At 41.6% G+C, this 22,959-nt stretch overlaps 1 protein-coding gene and 1 long non-coding RNA gene across 2 annotated transcripts; one reads left to right on the forward strand and one right to left on the reverse strand.

Moving 5' to 3' along the window:
- The first annotated feature begins 11,022 nt into the window (after positions 1–11,022).
- On the forward strand, positions 11,023–14,588 carry LOC311012705 (trans-1,2-dihydrobenzene-1,2-diol dehydrogenase-like). Its single transcript, XM_084008317.1, has 7 exons — positions 11,023–11,269; positions 11,367–11,478; positions 11,579–11,742; positions 12,341–12,593; positions 12,841–12,965; positions 13,160–13,310; positions 13,670–14,588. The coding sequence occupies exons 1-7, from the start codon at positions 11,180–11,182 to the stop codon at positions 13,777–13,779; spliced, it is 1,005 nt and encodes a 334-aa protein (XP_083864443.1). The 5' UTR covers positions 11,023–11,179; the 3' UTR covers positions 13,780–14,588.
- Positions 14,589–16,610: 2,022 nt separating this feature from the next.
- Positions 16,611–21,372, reverse strand: LOC311023045. The gene is made up of 2 exons (XR_014598173.1): positions 21,216–21,372; positions 16,611–18,286 (listed from the first exon to the last, which is right to left on the reverse strand). It is a non-coding gene; the product is annotated as an uncharacterized lncRNA (long non-coding RNA).
- Positions 21,373–22,959: the final 1,587 nt, after the last annotated feature.

Below are 22,959 nucleotides of genomic sequence, written 5' to 3' on the forward strand. Positions count from 1 at the left end.
AAGGATGTTAAGGTCCAAGCTAATAGTTCCCGTCATCAGTAGAAGACACGTGAAATGTGATTAGCCCGGCGGTGAATGCACGCATGTCAAATTGGATTTCCTTGTCCATGAGTTACATGGACATAGATGACACTCTATATTCCCGTGGTGGAAAGTAAACACATACATTTTCTCAAGTAATGTACTTAAGCACAATTTCAAGGTACTTGTACTGTCCTTGAGTAGTACTATTTCTATCTGATTACATTTCAGAGGGACATTTTTTTTTTAATCCACTATTTGACAAGTGAGGTTTTCAGATCATATGTTTTAATGATAATACTAATACAATAAGCTTATGCAATACAATGCATTGTTAAAGTAGCAATTCAATATTATACCAGCTTTTTTTGGCATGTCGTGACCCCTCACAAAAAATAAAATCAGTGTCAAGTTGGGGTCTACAAGCGGTTCATTCCATCAAAGAAACATTTCACCACCTGCAATTTCACTTAAACAACTGTTTGTGGCCCAACGAAACAAAACGTACTAAAATACAGTCTCACATAATCAACTCATGACTCCATTGGCCGGCTGTGGCTCTGTCCACTAATCACAAGGTTACACACAGGGTACACATGCTGAAGTTTCTTCTAATAGTCCAGTGCTTTGCTTGGTCCGGTGTGTGGATGGCTGAATAAGAGGCAAATTAGAAAGAACTTAAAATAAAAACGCTATACTGTTCTACTTGGATTTTAAGTAGGATGTGTAAGATAGTATTTCTACCATATTCACATTGTGCACATACTGGGAGGTACATTGATAGTACCATTTCCATGTTATCTGGCCAGTGTTAATCGGAACTGTGAGACAGACTTTGACGCGATGATGTGCTGCCTTGAGCTGCGACCTCACTGTGATATGTCAACACAAGAACCAGCAGCTCAAGTTGTCACCCTGCCATCTGCTAACAGTCCGTCCTAAATTTGTGTTTGCAAGCACAGCCAATCCCCCCTCCAGACGAACCCTCGGGGGCTGATGGAGTTAGCTGCTTATTTCTGACTAGGGAGGCTTAAATCCATCTTGCAGTGCTCATGAAATGTTTAAATAGTGTTTATTGAATCGGTCCTTGAGATGGAATTTGCGGAGATTAATTTCAAAATGTGATATCCGCTATTTCCAAAATGTGACCCCTACTCTGCTTAACTGATTGCTTGCATGAGAGTAAATTATTCCAGTGGATATTTTGGGATGCTTTTCATTTAAAGGAGAGTGATGTTTAGTGCCGGTTGTTTTGAAATGCTGAACAGTGAGCCGGTGTATTTTTCTCTCCATAACAAACATATTATTTTTGCAAATAAACCAAATACATTTAAATATATTAACATGCTACATCATTCAGTGGAAGATTGCTGCATATTTCATAAAACCTCTCCCTCTTAAAAATAATAATAGAAAAATAAACTAATTTGAAAGAGAGGAAAAATACCATTTTCATATTTGTAGCAATGGTAATCCTCCGCGACTGGTGATCCCTGCAATACCATCCTCCTCTTCCTCCTCCTCCTCCTCCAGTAATAGTTGATGGGGGAAAAGATCTCATCCCTCTTTTCCCCTTGGCCCCAGAGACATCGAATCCCTCAACATACACCAGCGCTTGCTTTTCACAGGGGTAACCCCCCCCCCCCCCCCCAGCCTGCAGCCTCTGTTCCCTGTTTATCATATTAGCCTGTGCCCTTGAGCATTTTGCAGCCAGACTCATCCTTTGAACTAAGAAGAGAAAGCAGACCAGGGCGGCCATACCATAAATCATGTGGGTTTAAATTCTGACAGTAAATGGCCTTGTACTAAACCATCGCCAGGCTTCAGAATGGAGCGTCTTGATTGGCTGTGTTGGTAGGCTTGTGTTCCTGCCATGGCTTCCCTTTTCCATCCTTGAGAGAGATCAGAAAGACAGTCCTTTATCATTTTTGGCTATAAAAGCCCAATAATTATTATCCTATTGTATATGTTGTACGTTTAAAAAAATCATGCGGATGTGAGCTTCAACCAGGGAGAGCTGGGGGAGCTCAAATTATCATCCACCATATGCATCTAGAAAGGCCTAATTATGCCTAGCCATTGTTCAGAATAATTAACACCGTTTGAGTGTCATTACTGACTCCCGTAGTTCTAACTTTGAAGAGCCACTCTGTTGAGTCAGAATCACTCTCGGAGAGGAGCGGAGAAGAGGAGCAATTTTGGAGTCAGCCAACCAATGCGCCGAATGTCACACCAGCCCCGCTGACCTCCATGCTTCATCTCACCTGCAAATGAATGTCTTACCTACTGGTGGGAGGAGGGGGGTATTTGATATGCCCGTATCTGGAATTCCTTGCATGAATGGGCCGGAGTCCCAAAAAGACAAACACGCATTCCTGAAACGAAAAAAATGCTTCTCGTCAACAAGGCGACGGATGGAATGCACGTGGCGAAAGAGTCACAGCCGACATGGCGATCGTCCTCCTTTATGTGAAGTGGCCTGTAAAGTATGTCACGTAGACCCGGAGAGCTGTTACGTCTACCAGCACTGTGAGTGAAATCCAAATCAGCTGTGATTGTTGGACCTGAGCACAATGGCAGCCTGAAAGGCCTTTCACTGAATGATTTTCTTCTCCCATTGTGGAGCATAAAAAAAATTCCCCGTCGCCGACCACCTCTGGAGTGCTTAAGAGTCAGAAATGGATCTCACCATACGGCTTAAAGGACCGTCGAACGATCAGCTGCACGTTCACAAAGAGAGGGAGGAGGAGGAGGGTGGGAGAGGAAGGAGCGAGGCGGACAAAAGAATGAGAGGTGTGCAAAAAGGGAGACCTCGAGCAAAATTAATTAAGTCTAACACAATGGCTACATGGTCTTAATTATGAAACCTCTATAATTGATTGACATTCCCTATTGATCAGGTCTGGTCCACTTTTTGCTGCTGTTGTGATGATTTCTGCACTTTTTGCCGATGTGAGTTCAGAAAGAATGAAGTCACATACCTCTTGAGGAGATGTGCAGGTCACTCAGGCATTTGGTGCTGATGGGCAGAGGGAGAGAAATGGCAGCAGCATCACAAATCTCTCTTTACAAAAGAAAGAGCTGCATTTTTACGCCGTCCTTTCGTTGGGAAACTGCGTACACAATTAAGTCATCATATTTTACAAACTGTAAGTTGCCCTTTTCTTTTAAACCCCTTGTTTAAACTTTAGGGGGAAGAGCCAAAACCGTATTTATTTTTCTGACCTGTCATCCATCAAAGGAGGGTTTTTTTTCGTGTCTGACCGGAATGAAAAGATTTAGCCACGGTGGAATCCAATGTTTAAATCCCATATTTCCACAGAGCAGCATTGCATTCCTAAGATCCAGCAGACTAGAGACACATGGGATCAGAGAAGTACCTGTGAAGACTTATAACGGATCAAAAATAACTTTTGAGATTTCCCCAAAATGTTGAGTAGAAAATAGAAAAACAAAATGTGAGCCACAGTGATACACGTAGTGTTGAGGTCACAGATATTACTTTGTTAAAGTTAGGGATTGATCGTGATTGTGGTTATGAAAAAATATAGTTGACCGTGTTACGTGAACACAAACATTTGTTGTTTTGGGGTATTTTTTTGTTGTTTTTCTAAAAACTGACTAGTTGAGAGCGGGGTCACTCCCCATGTTTGCATCACTACACCATCAGTGAAATGGGTCTCACAGAGGCTATCGAGTCTTTACATAACATGAAGGAAGCAGATGCTAATTTGTGTAAAGGATGACTCACTTTCATTAGCAGAGGTGGATCCTTCTGAGCTATTGTACCTTTGATGTTTTCCTGTTTGCAGGGATTCGTTTTTTTATTAGCAAAAGATTTATATTGCATGTAATTGCGAGTGTGTAAGCACATAGCTCGCAGCAGTGGATACAATAGACAGTTACAGTCAGTGCCAACTTCCCCAGAGCATAAGAGAGAAAAAAAACCAAGAGGGTGGAGTGGGGGAAACTGTATGTGTGTGTGTGCCAGGACACAACAACTGTAAGTATGTCAAATGTGTGTGTTTTGTTTGTGGGAGGGGGATGGAGGGGTGAAGGAGAGAACCCATGGTGTAGGAAGGAGGGGGGGGGGGGGTGTTCTGAAGAGAGCGAGGAAGAGAAAGATGGGAAGAAAAAGAGGCGGCGTTTTCGAACATCCAGTTCTGCTTCCTTTCTAATCCTGGCACAGCCGTTGGGATTAAAGGAGGCAGTTAAACTCTGAATATTTCATGATTTTCTTTTCTTTGTCAACCACAAAGAAATGTGGAGTATTATGCATGCTCCGTTCTGCTGTGTTTGATTAGAAAAGCCAGACGTGTTTGTGTTTTTTTCCTGTTGATCTATATCTCCCAATTGACCCGTCGCTAAATCCTGCCCTTAAAATGCAGACAAACATCATAGTGTAGCGTCATAATAATCTTAATTCACAGCGTTAGGGGTGAAAATGTCAGGAGAGGAGTGAGTGAGAGGGCTAAATTCAGAGAAGCATCTTCACATCTAATTCAGGGTTTATTTTGACGTTGTTTTTTCTTTGAGTTGCTGGTTGTTCAAACAGTGGAAAGATAACCGAGACGGGGTTTGGTGGGTTTTGTTTTGTTTCTGTTGACTTTGAATTAAGTTGTTTTTTTATGAAACTATAAAATGACTGTTTATGTCAATGTAGTCTGGTGTGTTTGGTGAGAATATAGCTGCTGTATCTGGTTAAAGAAAAAGGATTTTACTCTTTAACAGAAAGGTGCATCTCTGTAGGGTCAGTTCCATAATGGTGTCAGGCACTTACAATAATCTGAGCCTGTCAGTGACACGAACAAGCACTTGTGATGTGGTGATTCACGTTAACACTGTGATCTGTATCAGCTTTAGCTTCCATCTTTATCTTGTTAACCTGTTTTCACTGCAGCTATTTCTATATATATTGTTGACCTTCTGTGTGCTTCTTTCTAAAATTGCTTTCTTTTTTTCCCCAAAAAAATTAGATAATATTTGTCCGGGGAGTGCAGTTAACGACAATGTGGGCTCTATGGCAGCTCTCACAGCTTGACATATAGCAGCGGGGGGCTTAAGGGTCAATTGACCGTTCATTAAACCCCTCTCCTGAAGAGCGATTGTCCAAGCCATAGTTGGGCATGGCAATTTGAAGTGGTGTGTAGGGCTCCATGAAGAGAGATATTTGGATTTTTTTAATTAAAAATTCATCACTGCAGTGTAACAATTCTGGAAAGGAAGCTGGCTTTTTTTTGTCTCAAACATGCAGGTTTAGCCTCAGTCTTAAATAACAAGGATCTATTATTTCGAGTGGGAAATAACATGATAAACCGCCAAGCAAGAAAGGAAAGCTTGAAAAATGTAACAACAGTAACTATTCTGATTGATTTTAATGTTTGTGATGTCCACTCAGAAAAATATGCTAAAGAAATGATTCACCATGAAATGTGGTGCATATTCTTCCATTTATTTAGTCCCAAGTTTTACACGTACCCTATTTTGGGGAGAAATTGTGCTTGCTCTGTGAGATGGTGTGACTAACTGGCTGTGTCCAATCAGTGTGTGTGGAGTGACCGCAGTGAAACGTCTTAAAGCGCATTGGGGGAGTTGCTGAACAAATTCAATAATTCCCACATGAGACAGAGCTTGCACTCAAAGAGGTGAAATCCACTTCCTAATCCCCTGCCAAAACTCAGCTGGAAAGATGAGAGAATTGGTTTTTCCCCCGGTTTTATGTTGGCCTGCAGTTAGTAGGCTCTCAGACTCCCAATAAGGATCATGTGCTGGTTCTCTTTCTGGATCCCCCACTGACACTTCGTCCTCCCTTCACCTCCCTCCGAAGCACTAAATCACTCCGACTGTGGACGAGCATACAGTTAATAAACCTAACAGCCGGCAGGGAAATGCTAGCGTTGCCTATGTGTGTGTGTGTGTGTGTGTGTGAGAGAGAGAGAGCGAGAGAGGGCCACAGTAACCTTTGAGCTGTATCTCTACATCAAGTCTCTAAAAAAAAGCACCATATCTGATAGCAGCTTGGAGTGATAAATCCATCCACCGTATTTTCCACAGCCACCTTTTAAACCTCGTAACCTAAGAAAACATTCTATCACCACAGCGGAGGGATAAGTGTGTACTGTATGTGGGGGGAAATATGTCTTCAGCTCCAAAGTGCCAAAGACATGGTTCATTATCTGTAGCGCAATGATGATGAGGCGTCAAAGCCGAAGCTGAATTTAGGTGTGGATGTTCTGTGCTGTGTCACGGCTGAGAGGCTGGGTCACACAGTTTGATATGCAGGTGCACAGAAGCCCCGGGTTTCCTGCTGCAAGCTCTCTTGTCAGCAGCGTACCGAGGCATGACACATAACGACACACACACACACACGTCTCCCGCCTCAGCAGCCATCCGCCACAGGACGGCTGATAAAAATATCACAAGCCCTATCAGGCAATTAAACAGGGGGGACGCAGCAGAGTGTGCTGGCTGCTTAATGGCTTTGGCCTCCCCGCAGAGGAGCCAGTGTGGCTGGCCAACAGGGGGGACACAGACCACTGATGGAGTGGGAAATCAAAAGGTGGGTGAAGTAGCTACACTGGTCTCAGTCAACAATTTTTCTCTGTCACATGGTAGAGGGGCTCATGGGGTCTTACTGTACTGAGAAAACGTTCATGGAAGATAGATGGTTAATAAATGGTTAATAAATCATTTGGCAAGGCTTTATGTATCAGTAATAAGCCAATAACTTGGGTTGCCAGGTTGTGACTTGCACAAAACCGTCTTTGTATTTCTAGTTTCTTTTCAGCTCTTTACAAATGCTTTGTAAGTTGGAATGGATTTATAGATTTTTTTTTTATCATTAATCAGTCATTGTCAATACCTTAAAGATTTGTAAAACCCATTAATAACCAGTTCTAATGCTGTTCTGTATCCAACACCACAGTCTGATGTCCCTGGACAACCAGCAGTTACACCTCATGTTATTATCACATCGAGAAAAAACTTCCAAAGGCCCACGGATGAGGAAGATTGGTGGAAAATCCAGGTAATTTTTATTTTTTTGTATTTTCTGGTTGAACTTTTTTTCATTGTCAAATATTTGTTCAAAATGGTGACTCCTGAAGACATTAGCATATGCTACAATAGCATCAGTCATAACAGGACTTAATGGTATTCTTCATTGAAAGAAGACCAACAACTGCTTCTCGAATGGTTCTTTGTACATCATGTAGGTGTCATACCCCCTAATCATGCTTCACCTCCAGACATGCAGAACATCACGGAGGATCGACACTCCATAATGGACATTATCAGCTGGGTGATGATGGAGGTTGTCTGTCCCATGTCTTGACACCAGCAGGGTCTCTGTGATGGACTCCATATCGCCTCACGTGATCTCAGCCTGCCAAGACATGGAGGCACCAACACAGACTGGGATAGAGACACAACTTCTTTTTGGTTTTGTGTGTGTGTGAGAGAGAGAGAGTTAATGGAGACGGATAGTACTTACTCCAGTGGAACAACAGCACTGATAGACTAGACACCTTGTTTAGCACTCAAACAGAAATAATCATTCACCACAGGGGCAAGGCTCCTCTCAAAGGGCTTCATTTGTTAGTTGGAAAAACCTCTTTCAGCTCCATTAAGTGTAAAAATGACAGAAAAGAGGAGAATATTTTCACATTTGTAATCATGGACACTCACCTTGGAAAACCCGTTCTCCTTGTACTTCTGCATGATTGGAGTAATACTAATTGGTATTTTTTAGTTCAAATGTATAAAGATTACACAATAATGATACATTGCAAGTAACATCTCGGTGATTTAAAAAAAAGGGCTTGGAATGTGTTGCATGTGATGCAATTAGATCTTAAACAGGCAATCAAGCATCAGGGATTACATGCACATTGCTGACTAAAATAAAACTATCAACAGATAATGGAAAACCTGCTGACATGTTGCCTAATGTGTGTTCCCCTACGTGAGTTTTTCAGCCAATCACACCTCACAAAAACAGCTGACATAAGCCCTGAGAACACACGGAGGGTGGGTTTAAATGAACAGTATCTTGATGTAAAAGCTCCATGTTTGGCTGTCCTCTCTCTGCATCCTGCTCCCCCTCCCCTATCAGCACTAACGTCCAGATGAAGGGCTGCTAAGTCAGCTCTGGTCCAGCCTGCTATTGCTCCGCGGCTCAGCCTCCCAATGTGTGTGTGCTGCAGACAAAGATAGGACTCTCAAAGGGCCAGCACAATGCTGGGCGGCTCAAAGGCTCCCATTTCTGCTCACTCCTCTCAGTCTCCCTCTATCACACTTTTTCTAATGGGAAAAAAATAACCCCGGCCCCACACATCAGAACATGCTGTAGCATTGACAAAATGACTTATTACTCCATCGCTGCACACTTCCCTGTCTCTCTCTCTCTCTCTCTCTCTCTCTCTCTCTCTCTCTCTCTCTCTCTCTCTCTCTCTCTCTCTCTCTCTCTCTCTCTCTCTCTCTCTCTCTCTCTCCTCCCTGGATTCATCAAGCTCCCAACCTCCCCTTCAAAATGGCTGGCACCTCCTGGCGCTTGTCTAGCCTGTCACCCTTCCTCCGCAGTGACCTTGAGACACAGATGAAGGAGTGATGGTGCTCCAATAGCTGCTGCGATGCTGTTCCTCTCCACCCACCCACCAAAAAAAAAAAATACAAAGCAGTGAGACGGCTCTCACTTACACTGATAGCTCTCGCTAACACTGACAGCTGGAGGAAGAGGGGGGGAAACCCTCTGAATATCCGCATCAATCAAAATAGGATTAGGATGCCTCTCTCTGGTCCTTTTTATTTCCCATTAACTTGAAGTTGCTGATGAAATACGGAGCTGTTACATGGTAACTGGTGCTGCAGAGCCGCAGTGTAGCTTTATTTAAAAAAAGAAGAAGAAGAGTAAAATAACATCAAATAACAGGCTAGCTTTATAGAAATCCTACCAGGTTCCACGTTTTCAATGTTTAGGTTAAAACCCTCTTTTATTCCCATCCCAAAGTTTTCTTTTTCGTATCGAAAGGATCATTAACATTGACAACGTGTGAAACAAAACTGTCTGCTGTGATCAGCTACCAAAACAATCCACCCCCTCTGTGTGACCGCTCATGTGACCCATCGGATGCCATTCCCTCCGTGTCCTAGTGATTTTGGGACAACAGACAAGAGATGATGCATGAATTCTTAATCAAATAAAGACAGTGAGAAGTGATAGAAGTGGAAGGCAATCGTCCTGGCCGTGCTGACTTAATGAGGCACTGGCTTCCTTCCGCCTGCCAGGTTTCCTAATGACGTTCGCTTTCTGGACGACGTCTTTACCGTCCACCTCCGTCACTGAGCCGGTCTCAGGGCCTCAAACTCCAGCCGGTGATATCCACTCTTCAGCCATTCAATAAAAGTGAAGGACCGATCAGTTTGCAGGATTTTTCTCCTCATGACCTTGAGCTACTGCGAGGGAAGGAGGCTTTCGGCAGTAGATTTGGAGTTTTCAGGCTCCACTGAGAAGTAAGCATCCATGGCTCAGCTGAGGGTGAGGGTGATCCATCCAAGTCCTGTCCACAGCACCCTTCTCTCACCATCTGAGCCTCTGTGCTCTCACTGTGTCTCGTGGAAGTCAGGCAGCATTCAATGCCTCAAACCAATTCATAGTTGCACTTGTCAGGTTACACCTCCTTCCTCACACTTCTACCTCTTTTATCAACACCTGTAGTAATGTCGCCACAAAGCACTGCAGCCTTGTCCTTAAAGTTAAAAAAAAGGTACAAATTACTCAAGAAGGAGTTGGGCATTCCCATGGCAACCAGGTCCTGTGGTATAGGCAGGGATATCAGGCCAAGCCCAATGCCATTTGCATACAAATTGCCCAGCTGGCACCTTGTTGTTATGACAACGGCACACAGCTCCCACAATTCATTTGGAAGTGAAATACAAAAAGAGAGCAGCCGGCGAGTCATTGATAAAAATCCCCTTTTCTTTCATAATAACGACGTTGCTGACATTGACAATACTGTAAGTTCTCATGTAAATCTAATCACCACGTATAACACCTGCCGGAAATTAGGGCAAAAAATAATTTACACGCATCATTGGACAATAATAGGAAGAGGATATAGGTCAAAATTGATTGCAATATCAAATAAGTATATATGTACAATGTATTTTATTGCAGAAATTGTTTAAATATAATGTGTAACTAACCTGACATGAAAATCCTTGGGTTTTTTTTACAATAAGTTCTATGAATTTTATATGACCTTTGGCAGATACTTTCCAAAGTGTGTTGTTGTGATTTTTGGCAAACCTTTGTATAATTCCTCACAATGGAAATCCTCAGAGCATAAGAGAGAAAAAGTAAACTCCACTGACAACATAGTGTCCTCTACTGGCAGCATGCGGCAGGAAACATACACCACAGGTTGTTTGTCTAAACTGATAATATTTAGCTCAAGGACAACTGAGCTGATGCTTTTCCATAGTCATCCTGGCTCGGCTTACCGGCCAGTTAAATTGCCCTGCTGTGGGCGCTATGAGCATTCTGTGAACCCAGCATATCTATTTATCCAGGGCAACTCCCACGGGACTCTGGTTTAATCATTGGCTCCTGTGCAGCTGTCAGACCATCGCGGGCTAATCAGTGACTCCCTCAGTGGGAAACAAAGCAGCATTCCAATACTTGACCTGTGCTACTGTTGGAGAGCGGTGATCTGTGGGCAAGGTGAGCCTTCGGCCCTGCACACTTTAAACTGTGCACTTTCCCCCCTTCAGCGTGTTAATGATCAGAGCGCCGCTGATAGTCCTGTTACAGATTGTTAGAGACAACTGGTGCGAGCCACTTCAGCCCGGATTGAAAGGTGTGTATCAGCAACAACACGTCAGTGTGTGTGTGTGTGTGTGTTTATGTGTGTAAGTGTGTTGTTCCCTCTACCTCAGGGTGGGGGCAGATGAAAGGAAGGAAGGTGACACATCCTGCCTCCACAGCATATACATTTAAGAGCCTTCTCGCAGAAGTGCCTGTGGCTCTAAGGCATGTTTAGTGGGTTTCTTCTGCTGAACGTGTAACCTTTCTCAAGGTCACAACTCGCCAGCAGCTCAGATCTTTACGAAAACGAAAACCCAATCCACCTTGTTTGTCACTTATACCACCCGTGTCGACATGGCAACCCGATGGGGACTCTGTGGTGCGGGGAAGATCAGCCATGACTTCAGCGTGGCCATGAAGACTCTGCCTCCTGGAGATCACCAGGCAAACATCTCCATTGCTACACAATGGTGCCTCCCTCGCACCGAACGGAGCTGCTGACGGAGCAACAAATGAATGTGTGTTGCTCTTTTTTGCACAGATAGCAGTCGTTGCAGCGAGGAGCCTGCAGCGCTCCAAAGAGTTTGCCAAGACGCACGGTATTCCTAAGGCTTACGGCAGCTACGAGGAGCTGGCAAAGGACCCAGACGTTTGTGAGTTAAGAGATGTGAGCAGCCTGGCTGCAGAGCCAGAGATAATAGCTTGCGTTTGTTGCAGTTTGAGGCTGAGCCTGGAACATCTGTGCCCTCACAGACATTGTGTACCTGGGAGTGCTGCACACAGAGCACTGGCGAGTCGGTCTGCTCCTCCTCCAGGCTGGCAAGAATGTGTTGTGCGAGAAACCTTTCGCCATGAACTCAGGACAGGTTAAAGATCTCGTCGCAGCAGCCAAGAAAAACAATGTGTTCCTGATGGAGGTGAGCTTGAAGGGATACATTTATGTAGACGTTTGCCAAGGGGCCACTTGCTGGCAGTAGGGTCATTGCAGGTGCAGGTTTATAGATTAAAACATCGAGCCCTTTAGTATCTTGTGAAATCCAAATGTATCCAATGCAGAAAAATATTTTTGCTTATATTGCTGTTAAATCATTTTTTTTTCTTATCATTTTGGCAAATAGACTTAGTGTTATTTGCGTTCTTGCCAAGATGAGAATGTAGATTCCCATTTACAGAAAGATCTTCTCATCTAACTTTCTGCAAGCGTATTTCCCAAAATGTCTCCCTATTGCTTTAAGCTGTCACAAACAGTATGACAGCAGATGACATTGCGGTATTTGTATTTCCAAACTCCCATTGCATTTTAGGCTACAAGTGCATGATAGTGCTATGAGTAAATGTATTAAGCAAGGGAGAGGAAACCTGAATATCCCTGTGGGTATATTTATGACTCATGGGGCAGGAAAACATCTCGTCATGTTACGTTTGACCAGCAAATCTGGCGGTGGTGAGCTGTGGTAAAACTCCAGTATAAGTTGTTTACTGTTGCAGTGGCGTTGTCTGATCTGTCCCTCGCAGGCCATCTGGTCCCGCTGTTTCCCCGTGCACGCTGAGGTGCGCAGGCTTCTGGCAGAGGAGGCAGTAGGGGAGCTGAAGCTGGTGAAGGCCTACTTCGGCTCCCCTCAGCTCCACATCCCTCGCTCGGTGGAGAAGGAGCTGGGCGGCGGCGCGCTGCTGGATATCGGTGTGTACTGCCTGCAGTTTGTGCTGATGGTGTTCAACGGAGAGAGGCCCGAGTCCGTCCAGGCTACGGGGGTTCTGCTCGACTCAGGTATGATTCAGCTCACCCGTCATGCAGTGGAGGTGGGACGTAGATTAGTATCATTAAGCGCACCACACGAATCACTGCCAAACCACATCCTCCCCGGAGAATACAGTAAAACCGACAGGGCAATGTATTGCAATGGTTCAATGAGCTGAATGGAACATGAAAGGCAAATTTTAAAAAAACCCAGCAATGGTACAGTTAATTCCTCCTGACCAATGTTTCAAATATTTACCTTTTATAAATTTGACAGGCGTGGACGAGTCGGTGGTTGTGGTGATGAAGTTCTCTAGGAACAGGATGGCCTTCTGCGCCTTTTCGATTGCCGCTCGGCTTCCGAATGACGCCGTCATCAGCGGCACTAAGGGCTCCATTACAGTATGTCACGCCAGTCGTGCATAGGAACATTTTGCTTAATTAAAGAAATGATTGAGACATGAGATGACTGCTAATTACTTTTACATTCAATTAAACTTAAAAAGTATTCAGACAAGGATCCGTGCACACTGCATTTGATGATTTACGAGTTGAGTGATAGAATTGACATAAAACATGCGTTCCCCCCCATCCAGGTTCCCGGCCCCATGCACTGCCCAACCACACTCGTGGTGAACGACGAGGAGAAGGAGTATCCCCTGCCTGAACCCTGCCTCCCTCTGAATTTCACCAATAGCACTGGGCTTCGATATGAGGCAGAGGAAGTAAGGCAGTGCCTGCTTAAAGGTGGGTCACGATAAAAGGATAGTTGTGTATTTGTCGACAGAGAGGTGAAACTAAAGTGAGGTGGGTTTGAATGTTGCAATTCAGTGACACTGTTGCTTCCTTGGAGCTTCTTATGATAATGTGGATGAATGCACGGAGGCACTCATCAGATTGATTCAGAATCGATGCTCTATTCAGTCCTTGGAATGTCCTCTAGCTTATACAGCATTACACTCCTTGGTTTTGCTCCCTATATGAATTAACATAATCGTTACATCCCTGCTTTGACATATTTATGCTTCATTGTGCATGTGCATAATTTAACCGTGGTTATAAACAGTTGAGTATGATTTTCCTGCTAAACTCCTCTTCATCCGCAGGACTTAAGGAGAGCCCACAGATGCCTCTGGCGGACTCTGTCTTACTGACGGAGATCATGGATGAAATCAGGAAACAGGTGGGCGTCGTCTTCAGCCAGGACAGCCAGTGACATCGCTCCAAAGCTGGGTCGTTTCACCCCACCTATACCTACTCAGGCGGAACAGAGGGAGCCGCTTTGGGGCAGGCTTTGGATCTTTGGTATAAGCAGATCACTCTCGGCACTGTGTGACAAAGCCGGAAGAGAGGCAGTGTCACTGAGACAGCCGGGACGTGGATCTGCCACTGATTTTAAAGATACAATTGGCAAATTACTGGAAGATGAAATCATGGGCGCATTTGTTACTGTTTATTTTCTATTTACTTTCTTTGCACCTTGCCACCATGTAAAACACCTCGTGATGCAGTTACGGCAAACACTGACGCTGTCAGTTTAAAAATGTCTGTTTAAAAATGTCTTAAACCAAATGAATCACAAAGTAAACAAAGAGAGGAGCCATGTCCTGTAATCAAAGTCCTGGGCCTTTAAAGGCAAACCCAGCTGTCACTGCAGGGCGTGTGATTGATGAATCCAATAAAGGATTGATTGTGAAAGCCTCGTTTCATTTCAAATCCGATCATTTGCAGGAGAGAGGAAGAGACACATTTGAATCCAAGTGCTCCGTCATGTCTGACCCCTGCAGCCGTGTACAAATAGACTCATGTTCTCCATACGAAAATAGGCCGCACTGCCTGCTTTTCAAGGTTAGGACGGAGAAAGGCCTTTATGAGTCAGCAGAGAGCATGGCTCATTTAATGCTTGTTCTCTAACCTTTTGGGCTCTTTCTGTAGGCCTCCGAAAACCTGGAGGGTTTCTCATTGCAGTGGAAGATTGGAAAATGGCACATTCTGCTGCAGTAAGGTTATTTTGCCCACTGTTTTGTTTGGTTGATGAATAATGCTGACATTTTGCATGTAGATTAAATACAACTCATCTCATGTTTCTTTGCCGCAACTTTATCCTATTACATTTACTCATTTAATAAAGAGGTTAAATAAATGGACCATTCGGCCTCAAGCAATATAATACACAGCAGGCCGAACACAATATGCATGATAGATAGCATGCAATTAATCAAAGAGTGTGTGTATGTATGTATATATATATATATATATATCATTGTGTTATTTTTTGTCACTCAGTTAAAAATAACACTGTGTCCCCACCTTGTGGCAGAGAAGTACCACTGTTGATATTAACTCAGCCAGTTTCCTGTCCAGTACAACCAGGCGGGGAATCTGTCATGCAGTGATAACTTCAATGTGACCCTAAAAACTCTTCCTCCTACAGACCATTAGGTATTAGTAGTCAAATAATCCAGAAAATGTTATTACAAAAACTATACACTGCCTCTTTTCAACATACTACACAAAGTATTTTTGGAACTCTATAAAACACTATAATATGACTTATTTTACTTTTCTCTACATGCAACGACTTATTTCATGACTTTTTGTCTTTACTATGACTCTTTTTTGACCGACTATACTATGACATTTTACTAAAACTAAGTTTTTTCGACATGATATAATGATATAATATATTTTTTGACATGCTACACTATGACTTTGTTAGTTACTTTTTTGACATGCTACACTATTACCTTTTTAATGACTTTTTTCGACATGCTATATACTATGACTTATTTATGACTTTTTGACATGCTACACTGACTTTGTAAATTACTTTTTTGACATCCTACACTATCACTTTTTAATTACTCTTTGACATGCTACACTCACTTTAATTACTTTTTTTTCGACATGCTATACTATGAGTTGTTCATGTCTTTTTTTGACATGCTACAGTGACTTTTAATGACTTCTATTGACATGCTATATTATGACTTTTTCAACATACTATACTATGACTTTTTTCAACATGCTATACTGTGAATTAGTATGACTTTTGACATGCTTTTTTAAACATACTATATGACTTCTTAATGACATACTATACTATGACTTATGTATGACTTTTTTGACATGCTATACTAAGACTTTTTTGATAACTTTTTCAACATACTATACTACGACTTTTAATTACTTTTTTCGACATGCTATACTATGAATTTTTTCAACATACTAAACTCAGACTTATTTATTACTTCTTTCGACATACTATACTCAGTCCATTTTAATTACTAGACTAAGTAGCACAATGACCGCTACTTATGGCAAGACAAATAGATTGTCTAATTGAGACTGAAGGTTTTGGGTTACGTCCTAATATCCCTCCGTTAAAAATGTTATGCTAGCTGTTAATTACTTTTTTCGACATACTATACAAAGACTTCTTTTATTATTTTTTTCAAAACATGCTACACTATGACTTTTTCCCCACATACTATACTTAGACTTTTTTAGAAATACTATACTATTACTTTTTTAAACATAGTAAATTATGACAAAAAAGTCTTATATTATTAATTAGTATATTAAGACTTTAATCACTTTTTGACATACTTTACTAAGACTTATTTTATAACTTTTTTTTCGACATGCTATATACTATGACTTATTTCAACATGTTATACTATGACCTTTTCGGCATACTATGACTTTTTCATGACTGTCTTGGACAAGCTATTTACTTTTTTTGTTGTTTTACTAAAATATTTTGGTGCGACTTTTTTAAGATAATTTACATGACATTTTAATGACTTTTTGGAAAGTCTAGATGATCATCTAAACATGATTTAATGACTTTTTCAAAATACTATATTACAAGCTTTTTTCAATTAACTATACTGTGACCCTTATTAATTTTTTTGACATACTATACTATGCTTTTAAGATTTTTTCCAGGATACTTTACTGAGTTTGCATGACTTTTTTCAATATCTGAAACACTTTTTATCTTTATGTGCCAAAGTGCAGTCAGAACAGAGGAGTTTTCAGTCTGATCGAAGATTTATTTTCGATGGGGTCCATAGTTTACAGCAATAATAATAATAAATGTAATTTACATAGCACTTTTCTTAACAAGAATACAAATTACTTCTCAGAAGAAAAAAAAGTAGACAAAATCAAAAACAACAAATCAAAATGCAAAACAGTCTGATCTAAAGAGGTACAGCATTTCAGTCTGGGGGCTCTAACAACAGTACACTTTATCGCTCACCTCGCATACGAACCTAAGTGACTTCCGATTCTTAATCCATAGGGTTTAATGATGTCGGTCCACCCTTTGCAGCTATAACAGCTTCAACTCTTCTGGGAAGGCTTTCCACAATGTTTAGGAGTGTGTTCATAGGAATTTTTGACCATTCTTCCAGAAGCGCATTTGTGAGGTCACACACTGATGTTGGACGGGAAGGCCTGGCTCTCAGTCTCCGCTCTAATTCATCCCAAAGGTGTTCTATCGGGTTGAGGTCAGGACTTTGTGCAGGCCAGTCAAGTTCATCCACACCAAACTCTCTCATCCATGTCTTTATGGACCTTGCTTTGTGCACTGGTGCACAGTCATGTTGGAACAGGAAGGGGCCATTCCCAAACTGTTGCCACAAAGTTGGGAGCATGGAATTGTCCAACATATCTTGGTATGCTGAAGCATTCAGAGTTCCTTTCACTGGAACTAAGGGGCCAAGCCCAGCTCCTGAAAAACAACCCCACACCATAATCTCTCCTCCACCATCCTTTACACGTGGCACAATGCAGTCAGACAAGGACCGTTCTCCTGGCAACCGCCAAACCCAGACTCGTCCATCAGATTGCCAGATGGAGAAGCGTGATTCGTCACTCCAGAGAACGCGACTCCACTGCTCTGGAGTCCATTGGCGGTGTGCTTTACACCACTGCACCCGACGCTTTGCATTGCACTTGCTGATGTATGGCTTGGATGCAGCTGTTTGGCCATAGAAACCCATTCCATCAAGCTCTCTACGCACTGTTCTTGAGCTAATCTGAAGGTCACATGAAGTTTGGAGGTCTGTAGCGATCGACTCTGCAGAAAGTCGGCGACCTCCGCGCACTATGCGCCTCAACATCCGCTGACCCCGCTTCGTCAATTTACGTGGCCTACCACTTCGTGGCTGAGGTGCTGTTGTTCCCAATCGCTTCCACTTTGTTATAATACAACTAACAGTTGACTGTGGAATATTTAGGAGCGAGGAAATTTCCCGACTGGACTTGTTGCCCTGGTGGCATCCTATCACAGTGCCACGCTGGAATTCACTGAGCTCCTGAGAGCGACCCATTCTTTCATAAATGTTTGTAGCAACAGTATGCGTGCCTAGGTGCTTGCTTTTATAGACCTGTGGCCATGGAAGTGATTGGAACACCTGATTTCAATTATTTGGATGGGTGAGTAAATACTTTTGGCAATATAGTGTAGGCTGCTGCCTTAAAGTCTTAATTGAAAGGATCGAATCATTGATCCTGTAAACCTGACCGATCTGGATATTTTCCAAGTTTTTTCCTCAGTAGTGTGGGGAACAAATCTTAGAACGCACATGTTACATGTTGTGAAGTTCAGGAATAGCTCATTCAGGTGCTAATACAACAGCAGGAATGATGCCTTTTGCAGCAGAAGTAGAACTCTGTCATCCCTAGTTTTGGTCCAGATACTCTGCACTCATCTGGGGAGGAAAAAAGAGAAGGACCTGAGTATTTGCACAAAATCCACATACATCTTTGCCGACTACTACAACAACCTACTACATCATCACATACAAACACTACTGCAACTGCTACCACAACAGCAACAGCTGCTTCCACAGACTCTCAAATGTTGTCCTACTAGTGCCAATTTAAGGATGCAGTTTCTACTTTTATGAAAAGCTATACTACTACTATATCATGTATACTATTCTGTGACATTTTTGGATGATTATGGCATTCTATGACATTTGTATGCCACACCCTACTATGATATACTATGTACTTTATGACATACTAAAATATAAATGTTGTAAGATGATATACTATCAAATTGAATGTTTTATGAAATACTATATCTTTTATTATGGCACAATATACAATGACATTTTAAAGACAATTTTATGGCATACAAAACTATGCCATTTTAATTTTCACATTTTATTATTACATACTATTACTTTTTTTTTTTACATTAAAGGCATATGTCTTCTTTACGTCTACTATATTATTATTATGTTTATAAACTTCTGTATTCTGTCATTATTTTTAATGGCCTACTACATTGACATTGTATATTACCGTTTGTGGCATAGAATACTATGACATTTTTATCCACATATTTCTTTTTTATACTATAAATACTATACTATGATGTATTTACAACATTTGTATGGTATGTAATACTATGATATTTTTTATTATTACTTTTGTATGATATTCTATACTATTGCATTTTTTACAACAGGTGATTCTGGACTTTTTATTAACTTTTAAATGTCATACTATACATTGCTATGACATATCATCTGACATTTGATGACATTTCTATGGCATACTATACCATTACTTTTTTTTAATGACACGCCATGCTATTTTCTCTAAGAGCTGTGATGATTAGTTGAGGAAAATAATCACTTTTCTGATAATTTATTCATCATATTTCATGCAAACATTACCGAAAATGCTGTTTTCAGCCAATCAAATGTAGAGATTTCGCTTTTAGCTCAATATCTTCAAAGTTTGGACGAGATAAGACATGTTTAGGCATCAGCTTTAGCTTTGAGAAGTTTAGATGGACATTTTTCACTATTTTCTGACGTTCTGTAGACCAAAAGATTCATCTAGAAAATAAACATCGATTAATCGATCATGAAAATAATTTGCAGCCAACACTTCTTCATGGAATACTATTATTTACTGAAAATGTTTTTACCATGCTATTCCCTTTTTTTTTTTTTTTTACAATGTTACAATACGACATATTTTATGACAAACTACAATATCATAGAGAGGCTTCTAAAACCTAAAGCAAGTTCCGTTGCCTACGATAAAGCTTTCAAAGATCACCATGACCTGGATGACAGAACCTTCACAGACATCATGCTGAACATGCTACACACAGATTAATTACCTTAACAAAACATATTTAACAAAGAGAAAATGTGTCAACAGAATACAGAATCATGAACATTTGCCATTTAACTGCACTCAACTTTATTGCTTCAATAAATACAATTAAAATTGTACACTTACACAACTGTGAGAACATACAAAACTACATTTTCATGAAACTAAGCCTTCCTGCTCCTCCTCAGTCAGCTGACTCCAGGGCTGCGGTCAAATAGTCTATTTTGCTTAGGAAGGTTCCAAACTGAAGAAGTGACCCGGAAGTAAACAAGTGGCCGCTATGATAAGAGCAGTTTCTCTAAATGCAAAGGAAAGGAGCTCCAATACTTCCTTCCAGATCTCCTTTAGCATAGGATACAACGGACCTTCCTTCACGAAAGGAAAGAAGATTACGCTGCCCCACAATTCCTTGCAAGAGCAACATTTAAAGTGTTGCACACCTCGACCCTTCATGAAAACAAACAATATGTGTGTCCTAAATGTGTGTGGACAGTGATAATAATTGAATGGTACTTTTTTATTTATTTAAAACATCTTACAAATGTTTGACAAAAACGAAACTAAAACCACAAATTAAATGTAAATACAGCAAACGGTAGGAAGGAAGGAGGAAGGAGAAGCTGCTGGAACTGAGGCCGGTCAGTCAACGAGCTGTTTATAAAACCAACAACATGGGGAGAAGTGGACGATGGGCTTTTGGTAGTCCATTGTTGTAGTTTCTCCACCGCAGACCCACGGCAATCACCGGTGTGGATCATCAGCTGTCAAACATCAGCGGGCGCATGATAATGACGTAGCTTAGTGAAAGTCCGTCGGATTCTCTGAGCAACGCGGTCGTCTTTTCCTAAATCCTTTTGAGTTCATCTATCGCCTTTCCTTAACCCCGTGACGTTTTCCCCAGGGGTCAAGGAAAAGGCGTTAGTAATAGGAATTAGGACCTATTTTTGACAATTCGACTGCAGCCCAGACCTGCGCTTCGCAACAATAATTTCCGCTGACAGTATCCGTTGGAAAAATATAGCAAAAGAACCATAAAACGCCAACTTTCTACTCAAAATAATCCTCAAATTACGCCTTGCATGATTCGCCGAGTCTGTTGATTCGCAACAAACAACCAAAGACGTTAGCAAAACTTAGCATTAAGCTAGCAAAGGATGCAGCCAGCAAAAGATGGTCTGTTTGCGTTTGTGTGTCCTTTGAGCATTCATTCACTGAACTGGAATCCGTGAATGGTAGTGACGTCACAGGCCGCGACTAAATGGAGTTTGTAGGACTTTAAAACGTAAAGGGTTGTTATACTGATCATGTGAGAGAGAAACATAATCCACGAGGAAATTATAATCGTGTAAGCAATACAAATAATCACCATTTAACGTTTATTTTCGTTAAACGTCTCAAACAACCAAAGACGTTAGCAAAACTTAGCATTAAGCTAGCAAAGATGCAGCCAGCAAAGGCGTGTCTGTTTGTGTTTGTGTGTCCTTTTAGCCTCTTACTGACCTCAAAACTCACTATTGGACTTCATCCATGTTGATTCACTCCAGACCCTCGTTTGTGAAGCAGTGTCATGGGTGAGTCCAAACCTGCGGAGCTAACAATTGGCTCGTTCGGGATGAACTGCGCATCGCCTGGAAGTAGACGAGAGGCTCCAGTCGGACAGTTTCCATCGGCATTCGAAGATTTGAAGGAAGTCATAGAAAAAGTTATATCCTGTTAGACGCGATCTGTAGGCTATCTGTAGTTTGCGACCACGTTCGCATTTATTTATATTTGTGCATCAATATATGTGGAACTCAGAATCAGAATAATTTAGTTATCCATTGGAAAATTGTACAGCTGCAGTTGCTTTATAAGAGTCAGGAAAGAGAGTCAAATAAGTAAAAAATAATGCCACTCAATATATGTAGGCAAATGTATGAACATAATATACAGTATATACAATACTATCCGGTATAGTAGTGCATCTGCCGTTGAGGTAGTAGTATCATAAACTCTAGTGCACACAAGTGAAGTTTGACAGTTATACTGGACTATATTAAATGTTTTTTCTGGCGCTTTGTTTTGTGTTTGCCTCTTAAATCACATTGTAAGCTAATTTCTCGTTTTAATATAAATGACCTCGTTTATTGTCTTTATTGTGATTATTATTAATATTATTAACCACATGAGATATGTTTGTTTACAGACTGAACTTTAATTGCACAACATGAGCCCACGATTAAATATTCTATGCCCCAGCGTTAAATATTTGACTCACACAGGAAATTTGCATAATCTACTAAATTTGCTGTTTGTTGTCAAAACCAAGAGCTTCCCCATCTTTCCCATCATGACCCGGGTTTTTGCCCACTTGTTCATGACGACAGAGAAACTAACCAGCATGCATTGTGCGGCGATCGCCTGTAATCGATTCTGCACATGTCTGGCTCATCTCGAACGAGTTTATCGGCAGATTAGCACATCGTTAACTAGTATTAGCACTGGTTGGCTGTTTGTTGAACTGGAAGCCGTGAACGGCAGTGACGTCACAGCACGAGACTAAATGGGAGGGGAGCGGGTGCTGCTGTTTCCTACGGAAGCCCTAAACGGCCATGCATACTTACATTTGATTTCGTCCGTTTTCTCGTGATAACGAGATAATGTTCATCCGTTTTCTCGTGATAACGAGATAATTTTCCTCTGTTTTCCCGTGATAACGAGATAACAAATGAAACGTGATAGGCGAGATTTCAAATTCGGTAAACTTGGAAAGATATTCACAGATTCGAACTGACCATAAAGAGACCCTTGATGTGTGTAGTGATTTTGGAGTCTCTGTGGGCCTACTGTATAACTGTGGAGTTATTTATTGTCTTGCAATTTGCAGACGGTGCCTGCGCACTCGCCCGGCTGCCGGTTGCGCATGGAGATCAATGTTCTCCGTTCAGCTCGCAGGACGGCTTATTTATGTAAAAAAATCGGGGTTTTGGTGCTTGTAGCTCGTAGTCTTTGATATTACGGTGAGACAGAGGCATCATTTGTGTTTGAAAAACGTTTCACTTCTGATTTATTGATCCCGGAAGTTCGACTCTGTCTTTCCAATTTTAACGAACTTCAAAATGATCTCGTTATCACTGGAAAACGGGTGAAAAATTATCTCGTTATCACGGGAAAACGGAGTAAAATTATCTCGTTATCACGAGAAAACGGAGGGAAATTATCTCGTTATCACGAGAAAACGGAGTAAAATTATCTCGTTATCACG

This window comes from Eutrigla gurnardus (genome assembly GCF_963514095.1).
Source record: "Eutrigla gurnardus genome assembly, chromosome: 1".
NCBI lineage: Eukaryota > Metazoa > Chordata > Actinopteri > Perciformes > Triglidae > Eutrigla > Eutrigla gurnardus.